This window comes from Crotalus tigris, unplaced genomic scaffold, assembly GCF_016545835.1.
Source record: "Crotalus tigris isolate CLP2741 ecotype Arizona unplaced genomic scaffold, ASM1654583v1 scf7180000024340.7048381, whole genome shotgun sequence".
In the NCBI taxonomy this organism is placed as follows: Eukaryota; Metazoa; Chordata; class Lepidosauria; order Squamata; family Viperidae; genus Crotalus; species Crotalus tigris.
This window is the reverse complement of record NW_024100510.1, coordinates 4205573-4219151: the sequence shown is the minus strand read 5'-3', so window position 1 is coordinate 4219151 and position 13579 is coordinate 4205573. Positions and strand designations below refer to the sequence as shown.

The window sequence follows — 13579 nt, the reverse complement described above, 5'->3', positions numbered from 1 at the left end:
TCAAGAGACCTTGTGCCAGAAAGATGAACAAAATCGAAGAAAAGCACACTTATCTCCTCTGCTTTTAAAGTTTGCTCTTTGTTTTGGGAATAAAATTGGTCTATTGAGCTATTTTTACGACCTGGAAAAGAAAATCTCCCTCCCAAGCATTAAGTCACCCCAAAGAATCCATCCACCATTCAGAGGCCAGGGAAACCACTAGCATTTCGCAGTCTGTTACCAGTGAGGCCCAGAAAATGCCAAAGAAGGCAAGATCTTCCTCCTGCAAATCAGCATCTAATACTGTATCAGTGCTGCTTCTAAGCATTGCCTCTGGCTTTAAAAGGTGAGAGGATTCATTCATCCGCTACAAGCATTTAGCCTTTTTCATCTCTGACCAGAACCTTTGCGCGCCAGTTGCCAGTACGTCCCTGTGGGAATAGTAGTTTCGTCCCCGGGAAATAAAAGTTAATATTCCAAGCAGATGATGGATTAAACTGGCAATTGGATTTGATTTAACAGCCATGTAGTTTTGCTGAAGTTGCATCAGTTGTTCAGATGATTAGAAGCTAGCTGCACAAGTGGCCACTGGCCTTTGTATATGGAGTTTTCTATTCTATAAAACTAATGTACCATTGGTTTTTTTTTTTTTGAAAGCTATACATTCAACCCTTATAAAAGGACTTGTAGCTGGCAAACTGAAGTTAGTCTTGCCTGAATGTGCTTCACGCCCAGCAGGTGCACTCCTACTGTCCCTTCTGGAAGACGTAATTGGCTCTTCGGAGATCTGGCAGATCTGGTTTTAAGCTGCTCTCAGAGATAATCAACTCCATAAGTCAACTACCAGGATCTCAAGCAACTCTAGAAGAAGTAGAGAGTGAGGGAGAAAGATGAAGCAATACACAGAGTGACATGGCAGGATGTATTTGAAGAAGCCTTAAGATCAGATATTTCAACTGCTGGACCTGTCAGCTCATCCAATGGCCAAGAATTCTTTCCTGGATATAATCAAGACTGGAAGAATTAATTCTAACCTGAGGATCAGGGGCAGAGTGTAGTTGGAAAGTGCCGTGCAGAGCAAAAGATCTAAGGTACATTTAGATTCTTGCTTTTATCAGTAAGAAAATGTTGGAAGATTATAAATACATGGAGTTTCTGGGAAAGTATATATGGATTTTGGCTACTGTGTGACTGAATTCTTTTTAAGCCTTATTATTTGGGGAATATTCAGCTTGTTATATGAATTCTTTATTGAATGAAGATTTTTTACAAACATGCTGCATTACTCCAGAATGCAGTTTGGTACAGAATTTGACAGATAGGACTAAAAGTAAATCATAACTGTGGAAATATTGAAAATTACTAAATACATATTAATTGCTGGATCCAGTTCAGATCAGGAAAATAAGCACTATTAGCTATATTAACTATAGTTCTTGAAATATGATAGCAATTTCTAAATATTTAAAATATCTAAATATCAACAAAAGCTGGGTACATTAAAAAGACCACCTTGTCTTCCTCATATCCACTGTTCAGCAGGAATGCCTTTTCCATACTTCCTCCTTTTGCAGAATTGTCCAGAGTTATGTCAATGTAGACTGTATGGAGAGGGACTTGTGATTTTGTTATTGATTTTTACTTAATGTTACACTACAGTAATAGTAATGCCCGATTTTTAGTCCCCCAAAATCATAAGTATACCTCAGAAGTGCTAATTTAAATCAATTTTTTTATTTTAAAGTTAATATGTCAATTTTTTTCTTGGTATCATACTATCAGCAAACTTAGGAATATAATATGGTGTAAAGGTAATGTGGAACCAGGGACTTTCAGTATAACATGTAATGTTTAATTAGTAATCTATATCCAATTTTTTAATGCAAATAGTCTCTTTGCTATAATGCAGAGGTGGATCATAGATTCATGGCCATAAAGTAAATTATATTACTTTCCATGCATTGCAAAATCATAATGGAAGCATGGCTGAACCAGATTTTTTTTTTACTTTATTCCAATATTGTACATTATTTGATTCATTTGTTGTTTTCTCTTTTCCTATTTAGATAAATGTGATTCAGTAGCCTTTTATTTCTCTGATATCAGTTTCAATATGACTGGAATGTACTCAAGGCAAAATGCTTCATCCCAAGATATTAATCTTCCTCACTACCAGCCAGATGGAGACCCCTTTGTTTCAAAACTCTCAAAGGAAGCTGACATAACAGCTGGAATTTATTTATTAATAATAGGTAAAATTGTTCTGTTTTATCAATTGTTCTGGTAGGAGATGTTGAAATGTATGTTGATCTGTTTTGTGATAAGACTCTGCTACTGTTGATTTAATTTTGAATTTTATACAGTACTGTTTGGTAGATTCCTTGTACACCATGACCATAAAGCAGTACACCATAAAACAGTACTGTTTGAATTGTACTCAGTCTTCAGGGAGGATAGAATTGCCTTTTAAAAGAGTTATGTGATGTGTCATCTTGGATTATTTCATCCTCTTAGAAACTATTGGCCAAAGTTAGAAATCTTGCTAAGGCTAAAGGCACACACACACACACACACACACACACACACACACACACACACACAGAGAGAGAGAGAGAGAGAGAGAGAGAGAGAGAGAGAGAGAGACAGACAGACAGACAGACAGACAGACAGACAGACAGAGTGAGTTCCATCTTCCTCACATAACTTCAAGTCTAGGGATGTTTTTAGGAGAGGGTGAATTTAATCAAATTTGGCTTGTTAGCAAGCATTTATCCTGTGATAGATTCTTCTAGGAGCAAAGCTATCAGAGGAACTTATGGCAGAATTTTTCTACATCTTTACTCATCTTTCTTTTATTCAAAAAAAAAAAAAAGAAAATTTGGCTAGCTATAGTTTTTTCTTTCATCCTGATGCTATGATAAGGATTTTCCCTTCTGTGGAATCCATAGGGTAGAAATTTCTCAAAAAAGCAGAACACTGAGACAGACTGAAAGAAAGATTGAGAGAGAAATTATGTTTGCTGGGTTCCAATGTGCTTTTCCCACCAACTAGTCCCAATACATTCCAGCAGCCAAAGTAGAGGCTCCAAAGAGGAGCAATGTCTAGCTATTCTGTTGTACAGGTAGTCCTCAAGTTATGACTACAGTTGAACTCAAAATTTCTTTGGCTAAGCAAGGCAGTTGTTAAATGAGTTGTGTAGTCATTAAATGAATCTGGATTCCTCCACTGACTTTGTTTGTTAGAGGCCAGCTGGGGAAGGTTACAGATGGTGATCATATGACCCTGGGACAATGCAGCTGTTATAAGTACATGCCAGTTGCCTGGTCAGGCAGAGTGGGTAGGCTTTCCAAGTCTCATCAATGAAAGAGGCTCACCTTGCAAGACCCAGGAAGTATGTCTCATCAGCCCTCTAGAATGGCATCCCTAAAGCTTCAAATAATTCCCATCATTCAGAACATTATTAAAAACATGGTTGTTCTTCCAAATCTTGGAATAGGATGCTTGTGAAGTCCCCACAGTTTCTTAGGTTTTTTTTCTTCGGTTGTGTGTAGTTTTCCAATTGATCTTTTTTTTTTCCTCTTTCAATTGGAATCATTAAGAAGTCAGGCATCCTTGAAATTGAACTAAATAAGGTTTTAAATATTGTACAAATCTACAGTTCTCTCCTCTGAGCTCATTCTAGCATAGTAAAAACAAATTCTTGTGGGATCAAAGCATTTGCTTCTTTGATAAAGTTGTTACTCTTTCCCTACAATTATCATGCATCTTTCCCTAGTTCAGAAATCTGTTCCCCTCCATAAAGCTGTTCTCCTTCTATTTATTGCCTGCCTTTAAAACTATTTGTGTACCTATTTCATGGGAATAGAGACTAGTCAAGAGGAAGAATAATGTGACCCTAACTGTATTCTGCTTCTGGAGGAAAAGAGAGGTACAAAAATTATAAATAAAATATAACAAAGAACATGTCAACATTATTTATGCCAGCAGTTGCATGCTGGGGTAGCCTACTTTACAAATGAGCAAGAATTTGAAAAAGAGGAGAAATGGAGCTTTTTTAAAAAGCAAGTGTATCTTTAATAATGTAGTTGTTAGGGCTTTGTAGTATTTTGGATGCAATTCGAAAAAGACGGTACCTGTTATGCTTTTAAATAAAGGTTCAATTGGAAGCTTTTTAGAAGACTTTAAAAGGGTTACTTTCTCCTCAAAAAATGTGACCTTCCCTGACAGATTCTTATCACTGTATCTTTACCACTAAAAATATGATTTCCCCTCCCTACATTGGAATACTGAGGAGAGAGAGAGAGAGAGAGAGAGAGAGAGAGAGAGAGAGAGAGAGAGAGAGAGAGAGAGAGAGTGTTATTTAGTGTGTGTGAGAGAAAGAAAATGAATGTACAGAGGAGGTATACATGAAAGAGAGTGATATAATATTTTACTTCCAAAACTTTGGTTACAGAGAAATATAGCTTTTCAGAGGGAGAAAAGGGATCCTGGATTTGCTATAGAGAATTCTCATTCTTCAGATCTTTTAATCCTATTTATCTCTTTTAAGATCTCCATGTTTGAAACTGAACACTCATTTCTGGGAAGATGTCTTCTCTGTCCACTCCGATAGCACTCTTGTGGTTGTATTTTAATTTTCTGTAGGGATCCTGTCCACTTTAGGCAACGGATATGTTATTTATATGGCTATACAACGGAAAAAGAAGCTCAAGCCAGCAGAGATCATGACAATAAATCTAGCAGTCTGTGACTTGGGGATTTCAGGTAATTCCACTTTAGCTCAACTGAAAATGAAAATTTGGGGCCCTGTAAGAAGCAGCTAGGCCTATAGTGATGTCTTCTTGGCATCACCACCAATGTTTTTTTAATTTCTGTGTTTACAAATGATTAATGCCAACCAGCATGGAAAATAATCGTTGAAACAATGCATATTTTAAATAATTATCTGGAATTTAGTAAAGGCAGTATTGCAGTTGAATGCAGTTATATCAAACAGTTTTCATCAAACTGGTGTCCTCCAGATCTCAAGGCTTAGCTAGGAATTTTAGAAACTATGGTCCAACACAGCTGGCACCAGAATGGGGAATGCTGTTACAAAATATAACAATATGTGAATGATATTTTTTTAAAAATCTAAATAATGCTGTACAATAAAATTTATCTTTATTCTTTCTTCAGATGTATTGATCAACTGAACTTTACATTTAATAAATTAATGATAAATAAAATGTGATCAATTAAAAAATTGGAATGTTTTGCTCATTTAATAGTAAAAATTCAATAAAATAAACATTGCATTCTATAATTCATTCATAACATACTATACCAATGGCTTTTAATAAAAAAATGGAATAAAAGTATGTTTAAATTTGTGGCTTCTGTGTTGTTCAATTCAAAGAACCCTACCACAGATCATGCAATTATTTATAATTTCTTTTTAAAAAAGTAAAAAAAGGAAGTGAGAGAAATAGTTAATTATAGGAATTATTTTCTAAACTCAATTATTTGGAGCCAGTACCAAATTTATTCATGTAGTCATGTATGGCTTTTATATAGTAAAAGAAAAATCTTAGCTTTCTTTAATTTCAATAAAAATGATTAAATATGTAGTCCCTCCATTTTGTATATTAAATGATCTATGAGGAATTAGCTTGAAAGTTATGAAGCATGCAAAAAGTCTTTGCTTAGAGATGTTGGAATGTTACTGAAATATTATTGGAAAAGAAAAATTCAAGGAAAAACAGATCTATGCAAAGGTATGTTCAGTGTTTAGCAAAAGCACTTCTGTTGATGGAATTAGATTTTCCATGGCTGTTCTCCCTCATAACATTCCAGTTGTTTGCTCTGGAAATCCCTGCTTTCAGGAGCAGGTTTGAGGGTATATGGTGGAAGATGATAATAGTACCCTTGAGTGGAAATAATACCAGTTTTGCTCATTGTTGCTTATCTCAATCTGATCTGATCCAATCCAAGCCAATGAATTTTCAAATGTTGAATTCAAATCTATATAGCATATTGTTATTGTTTTACTTCTGTTAAGTCATACATTCTAGCATGGCTCTGTTGGATATATAAATGTCAGATATATCTTAGAAGAAACAACACTTAGGTAGCATTGTTGAACTCAATAGATCAGTAATAACCATAGATCGTTTATGGCCGGCAAAACATTGGCTGAGGCAAATCTGTCATTCCACTGTCATCTGTCATAATATTCATTACTTTGTAAGACAGCCTTTACTTTCATTTCCATATGTGAAGGTCAAAAGTAATATTTTCCCACCTTTCAGTTATGAATTGAGATAAACTAATTAGAAGAACCTGAAATAGGTTCTTCCTTCCTTCCTTCTCTTCCCTGTACCCTTTCCCCTCCCCGCCCCCTCTTTTCCTTCTTCCTTCCTTCCTTCCTCCTTTCTTCCCCCCTCCCTGTCTTTCCCCTCTCCCTCTCCCTCTCCCTATCCCTCCCCCTGCCGCTTCCTCTCCTCTCCTCTCCTTCTTTCCTTTCCTCCTTTCCTTTCCCCCTTTCCTTTCCTTTCCTTTCCTTTTCTTGACTTGACTCTTTCTTAATTTTTATGTTGCTTGAAGGGGATTACATTCATTTTTCTTTTGGACCTTTACCTGCCTCTCATTTGTTCTTTCTTTTACAGTGACAGGAAAGCCATTTAGCATCATTGCCTTCTTCTCCCACCGTTGGATCTTTGGTTGGAGTGGCTGCCGCTGGTATGGATGGACTGGCTTCTTCTTTGGAGTCGGAAGTCTTATTACCATGACTATAGTCAGCCTGGACCGGTATTTCAAAATCTGCTATTTAGCTTATGGTAAGTAGAACATTATATACAACTTTTCCCTAGATGTGTTGAAGTTTGCACTTCAGGGTTCCCAGTCAGCTCTGTGAGATAAATTCTGAAATACGTCCATACTTGAGTGATTTATCAGGTCTTAATTGCTACTTTTCATTTAGATTCCAATTACAAATTGCCCATCCTTGAATTCCTGGGTGAGTTGATTCTTTGACTCACTGCTTCTCTTCTGTTCTGTGTGTCTGCATATATATGCGTGTACAGACACAATTACAGATGTGGGTGTCTGTAGTACAATAGTCCTTGAGATGTGAGTATAATGGAGCCTACCCATTATGGTTGCATGTCACAATGGCCATTAAGTAAAGCATCTCACCTTATGATTCCCCCCCCCATCCCTGATCTCCCCAATGAATCATCAAATAAATGCATAGATGGAGCATGGGGTGCCTCAGGGCGAACAACCACAGGGGCAGTGCAGCAGCTGTAATTTGGGACTGTGTCGTCAGTAGCTTTAGAGGGTTTGCCATATCTTTGAACTGCCATGAAGCAACCGGTCATAAGTTGAGGACCACCTGTATGCCCATACTTAATCAATTACAGCTTCAATTTTCTCTCCTAGGAATCTGGTTGAAGAGACACCATGCTTTTATCTGCCTAGGCATTATCTGGTCTTATGCTGCCTTCTGGGCCACCATTCCCTTTGCTGGCTTGGGGAACTATGCTCCTGAACCCTTCGGCACCTCCTGCACCTTGGACTGGTGGCTGGCTCAAGGCTCATTGGCAGGGCAGACATTCATTCTCAATATCTTTTTCTTCTGCCTTGTATTCCCAACTGCTGTGATCGTGTTTTCCTATATTAAAATAATAGCAAAGGTCAAGTCATCCAGCAAGGATGTAGCTCATTATGACAGCAGGATTCAGAATAGCCATGAACTAGAAATAAAGCTAACTAAGGTAGGTCCATACAATCCCTAATTTTATTTTACTTGTTTAAGAATGGGCTGAATAGAGAGGCATGAACAAAATTCAGCAGCATGAACAAAAAACCATGTGTGAGAAATAAAGGGAAATTTGGACAAGTGGGAAAATAAACTGAACTTGGCAAATCCCCCCACCCCATTCCCCTGCCTGTTACTAGCCTTTCACATCAGGTTTCTGTGCCTTTTCACCTAGAATCTGGCTTAAAATTAAATTTTGAAAGGAAGATTAATTGGAGATTTTTTTTTTCTGCCAGAGTTTTTCTCTGGGGAAAACCAAGTCGATTCCTTCTTAGTGTTTTAAACCCTAAAGTTGATTGCATAATTTTAAATTAGCCTGAGAGTCTCCTCAGTCCCAATGCGCCATCACCAGTTACTGGTGATATAAAACTAAATCTTCTCCAAGCCGATTTGAAGTGGTATAAATACATCACATTTACAACACCATGTAATATCACACAGTAGCATATAGGGTATAGTGGTGAGAGAGGAGATGAAGTGTGAAATGGGGTGTGTGCTTTTATTTGAAATTACATTTTAAAAAGTTTGATAGTTACATGCATAGTTTTGGCATCACACCTGAATGCAGTTTTTTTAAAAAAATAATTCTAATTGAAGAGATTTTTTTTACAGAATAAAATCAATAACATTTTTTAAAAAAAAAGTAAAAGAAAATTAAAGAAAAATAATAAGTAAATACAAAGAAAAGAGAAAATTAAAATGACATAACATGAAATATACAGGACTGGCTTCCAACTGTCCTAAGAACAGTTATAAATATATTTATATTTCATTTTCTCAGGAATGCTATTGAAGGAGATTTGCACACAGCTCTATAAATACACATTGGAGCACAACTGCCAAACAAACAAAAACCACCAATTCCCTGTCTGCAATGCTATTTCCCTCCAGTCAGCTCAGACAGAGTCGGGCTTCCTCCTCCCCCGAATTCAGAAACGAAACTCTAGCAGGCCTCAATGCTCCTGGCAAAAGTCCTTTCTTCCTTCCTTCCCTTCCCTTCCCTTCCCTTCCCTTCCCTACCCTTCCCTTCCCTGGTTCAGCCTCAGCCATGCTCCCCTAGCAGGAGATGTAGCCATCCTGCTTCTTGCTCAGAGGCAGCCTCTGTTGCTCCATCTTCCAAGGGTCACAAAAGAGCCCGGAATCCAAGGAAGGGAGAAGATGGGGAAAGAGCAAGAGCAGGGAAGGAAGAGACAGAAGACGTGGAGGACAGAGGTGGCAGGGAGATTCTTTCCAACCTCCACAGAGTAACAGAGAAAAATGGAGAAATAAGGCAAAACATTATTTCCAAATCTCTCTCCCTGAAAAAATAAAGTTGTAATACTGTAAAAGGTAACACACAAGTTCATCGAAGGAAGAAAGTGCAAAATACAAGTTATCCAAGTAATTTAAGGGGGAAGATGTACAGAGGGAGTCACATTCAGCACAAATAAACCAGAAGGCAGAGAAACAAAACTGGGATAAAACATTAGCAAAGATAGTCTCCTGAACTTGGACTGAATACAACTGAATTAAAAGTGCAGCTCAGCTGCACTGGTAATACTGCATGTGTGACAGGACAATGACAGTGGAACTGCCCATCTCTTCTTCCCATGAGACTATCGCTCAAAGGCTTCACTGAAAGCTGGTGGCTGTGGCAGTCCGTGGCCAGGGTTGATGGTAGGCCAAGGGCAGAGGAGGCATGCCTGAAAATGAGTCAAAGGCACTTTGTGTAGTGAGAAGGGAGGCCTCCAGCATGGAAGTGACAGGAAAGTCTATTCCCATTAGTTCTGTTTTTAACATATTAATTTATGTACACATTTTGAGTAAAAATAACATTTATGACATTTATTATTCAACTGGAGCAGTGGTGGGATTCAGCCAGTTCACACCACTTTGGCAGAACCGGTAGCTAATTTTTTGTTGCCCAGGCCCAGAGTGGACTTCCAGAAGCAGCATCCACACAGAGAACCAGATGTTCACATATTTGAATCCCACCACTGAACTGGAGCATTTCAAACTGGCAATTTTTCATTCCACTTTAATCTTTAGTGGGATGATTTACTAAGAAGCCAACTAACCAGATCCTGTGCTTTAGATATAGCTCTCTTTGAACTTACCAGCTTCTTCAAACACTAATTCAATAGGAATCTTATAGCCCTTTAGTGTATACAGAAGCAAATATTTCAGGACAAATTACACCCCGCACGCACACACAAAAATATCCAGTGAGATAGAGAATCCTAATTATCTTCAAGTGATTGTAGGCTTACCCAGTTAAAATCTATTATTTCTCTTATTCTTCCTCATTTTATTTTAGAAAAAAAAATCTTTAAAATGAATTGCTACCACGAATTACAACCTGATCTAGTCTGTCAATGATACTCTTCATTATATTGTATCTATTGGTATGTTTTTATATGATGGCCAGGCTCCCAGAAATGGCAAGCATAATTTCTTAACACATCTCTACCCCCAAACTTTAGATAGGCCACATAAACTACGCACGGGTAAAGTGATTGATGTTGTTCTTTCTCATTCAGGACAAATGTGGTAGGAAAAACAGTGAGTTCTTTATTTCATCTCTTTCAAGAGCAACATAAGAAACCACAAAGATCTCTTGCAGCTTTAATCTCATTTGAGGTGGTTTCATTCTCGTTGCATTGATTGAATTTATTTCTCTGCCTTGTTTCATAATCTTTTAGGCTGAAGCCATATGTGTGCTTAGGAATAACTCCTACTGAATCAAATAGGATTTATTTCTGAGGGAATATGTCCTAGAGGAATATATCCTGTTGTTTTCCAATGATTGCCCTGGTTTTAAAAGGCCATATGCACCTCTTTGTTATGCCGAATGGAAATAGATTTTCACAAACTTAGTCACTAATTCTGTGGTAATTTCCTCCCCTGAGTGAGAACAATCTCCAATAATACAGTGCCTTCTATATGATAATTGAATTATTTTTTTGTTATATTGACATGGTTTGCTTGAGCAAGGGGTTGGACCAGAAGATCTCCAAGGTCTCTTCCAACTCTGTTATTCTCTTATTCTGGTTGTCTTATCCTCTGTTATGCACTTCTTCTCACTAGGTGGCAATGTTGATCTGTGCAGGATTTCTAATTGCTTGGATCCCGTATGCAGTTGTATCAGTATGGTCAGCTTTTGGAAAACCAGATTCGGTTCCCATAAGAGTTTCGGTAGTGCCTACTTTGCTTGCAAAATCAGCTGCCATGTACAACCCTATTATTTACCAGGTCATCAATTGCAAATCAGCCTGTTGTAAGCCGGAGGCTCTTCGGCCGCTGCAGAAGAAAAACTTGAAGAAATCCAGGTAGGGGTTTTCAGAAGTGGCCTGAAATATTTGAAAGGCACTAGAGATTTCATGCAATGGACACGTGCAGGAGTGTGAGGCAAAAAGAAAAGAAAAAAGCAGTCCATCCTCAAGAGACAAACAAGGAAACTCTTATATTCCTTCTTCTTTTCTTCACTTTAAGGGGGTTTCTGTTCTGGATGTTGATTGTGAAAAGTGCCCAAGGAGACAAGATATAAGAAGGGAAGTAGCTATGGAGAAGTCCCCCTGAGCTTGTTTCCTTTAAAAGTCTTTCCCTGCAGTGGAGAGATTTCAGTGAGAATTTTTGGAGTAAGATGTAGCTCAGCCAGAGTGACCTCTGCTGAATGGCCCCAGGGTCTGATCCTAAGGTGGGTCTTTAAAGAATGAGGAATCCTCAAGTAAGAGGAATGGACGGGACACTCAAGTGTTGTCCTTTAATATTAGGTATATGTATCAGAAATGACGCATCTGTTGTCAAACATCTCCAGAAGAATTCCATCTTTTCTTTCTTTTTTGCTTTTTCTTGTAGACTCTACGTAGTCTCTACAGAAAAGTCTGACATGATGACTGAAACTCAACTGGATGTTGCCTAAGAGCTGGGAATCCATACCTCTCCAGCTGACAAGCAGGACTCTCTCTCAGCTGCTTCCGCTCCTAACCACTTTAAAAGTACGCCAGCTTAGAGTTATTTTCCTGGCTTGTATTTTCTCACAGAGTCCTAATGTTAGTTTTCTCTATTCTAATCAAAGATATTTTTTTTAAAAAATTAACCATTTTGTTTGTAGTTTAATTAGCTAAAGAGGCTCCCTGCATCATTCTTATTTTACATATCTTAAAGTGATTACAATGAATACAAATAAATAGGTGTACAGTACATAGTAATAGTATAGTAAACAACATAGTAAATTGGTGCTTAGATATACTTTACCCTGTTGATCCCTTGTCTTTCCTCTCAATGAAATGCTGCTTGTCAGCAACAGTCACATGACACAGAGAAGCAAAGGATGCCTTTGACCAAGAGCTGCAGAGCAAAGAGAGAGGCAGTTCCATACTTTCTGCTTGGCCTTCCACTGGAATGGACCATTTACTGCTTCCCTAGGGCAGGAATGGAGGACATCCTCCATGTGGCCTGCTCCCATATTGTCCACCTTCAATTCAAGACTGTTGTTTTCAACCAGGGTAGTTTTCAGCTCTTCAGAGCAGATGTTCTCCAGTGCTTTCTTCCATTCTACTTGTGGTCCCAGTTCTTCTTGGCTGCCATGCCTGGCATGTGCCCTCTCCTCCAGCAGCCGATCACTGCCTCACGCAGACATGTTGTCCTCGGCTGCTACTTTCTCAGCATTTTAAATATATTTTCATTAATTCATTGAGGGCCCCTTAAGTCAATGAACTATCCTCAAGCCTAGAAGCTTACAACTTTTATATTTCCTGGTGAGCACTTTTGGTTTCTGCCAGGCTGGGTGAATCATGCTTCTCTTGCTTTCCCATCCTCTGTCCACAGTTTTCCTTCCCCTTATGTTTTTAACTTCTTTAATTTACAACAAAGAAAATATTGTTGCGTTTTGTTTCTATGAAACTGAACTATCAGTTCTTCCTTGCTTATCACATTAGCATAGGCCTACATAGGATCAATCCACCCACCCCAATCTATTCCCTATTGTTTTTATTGTATTTTATTGTGCTATGATAGTACTTTAAGGAGAAAAATAGTACAGAAAAGTGCTGCGTTAGTGTCAGGTAAGATAATGGGGTACATACCCATGACAGACTGCTCCATATAGGAGCCAGAGGGCAAGCCTTCCCTTCCTTGTGTGGATGAAAGGGGAAGAAGCAGGGGAATGCCTGGTTGTGCAGGGCTTGATCTGGACTAAGCGTCATCCCAGCTCTTGCAAATCCCATTTTTTTTTTTGCAAATTTTATTTATAATACAGTTAAAAACAAACAAACATTGGATTTAATGTGACATTCCAGTATATACATTCTTATCATATTATTCCACTTTTTACAATCAATTCTTCATCTCTACATATACATCTAAGTTTTATATACAATACTTATTCTAAAATAACATATATTTCTATCTTAACATTCATCTTTAATCCCAACCGTCCTCTTTGAATTCCTCCAGCGGTAAAATTTATCCCAGGTTTCATAATAAACTGATCCACATTTGTCTTTTAATATCATTGTGAGCCTGTCCATTTCCGCACATGCTAATATTTTATGTATTAACTCTTCCTCTGTGGGAATTTCCTTGCTCTTCCATTTTTGCGCAAAGGCAAGCCTAGCTGCAGTCAGGATGTGTAGCAGCAGGTAGATTGTTCCCTTGTCGTATTTTTCTGTCATTATTCCCAACAAGAAGAGTTCAGGTTTTAACTCTAAGTCCAGTGTTAATATATCTCTCAACCAGTTTCGTGTCCTGTTCCAATACTCATGAGTTTTTGGGCATTCCCACCACATATGGTAGTATGATCCTATTGCTGTTTTACAT

The 13579-nt window shown here is 38.0% G+C and overlaps 1 protein-coding gene across 1 annotated transcript; it reads left to right on the top strand.

Moving 5' to 3' along the window:
- Nucleotides 1-835: 835 nt before the first annotated feature.
- OPN5 (opsin 5) lies at nt 836-13067 on the top strand. Its single transcript, XM_039326314.1, has 7 exons — nt 836-1070; nt 2046-2231; nt 4624-4743; nt 6627-6797; nt 7402-7736; nt 10847-11088; nt 11618-13067. The coding sequence occupies exons 2-7, from the start codon at nt 2093-2095 to the stop codon at nt 11679-11681; spliced, it is 1071 nt and encodes a 356-aa protein (XP_039182248.1). The 5' UTR covers nt 836-1070; nt 2046-2092; the 3' UTR covers nt 11682-13067.
- The last annotated feature ends 512 nt before the right edge of the window (nt 13068-13579 follow it).

Coding starts and splice junctions, on each gene's coding strand:
- OPN5 (XM_039326314.1), top strand. CDS start 2,093: ATGACTGGAATGTACTCAAGGCAAAATGCTTCATCCCAAGATATTAAT. Junction 4,744..6,626: donor CTGTGACTTGGGGATTTCAG/GTAATTCCACTT, acceptor TTTCTTTTACAG/TGACAGGAAAGCCATTTAGC. Junction 6,798..7,401: donor AATCTGCTATTTAGCTTATG/GTAAGTAGAACA, acceptor TTTCTCTCCTAG/GAATCTGGTTGAAGAGACAC.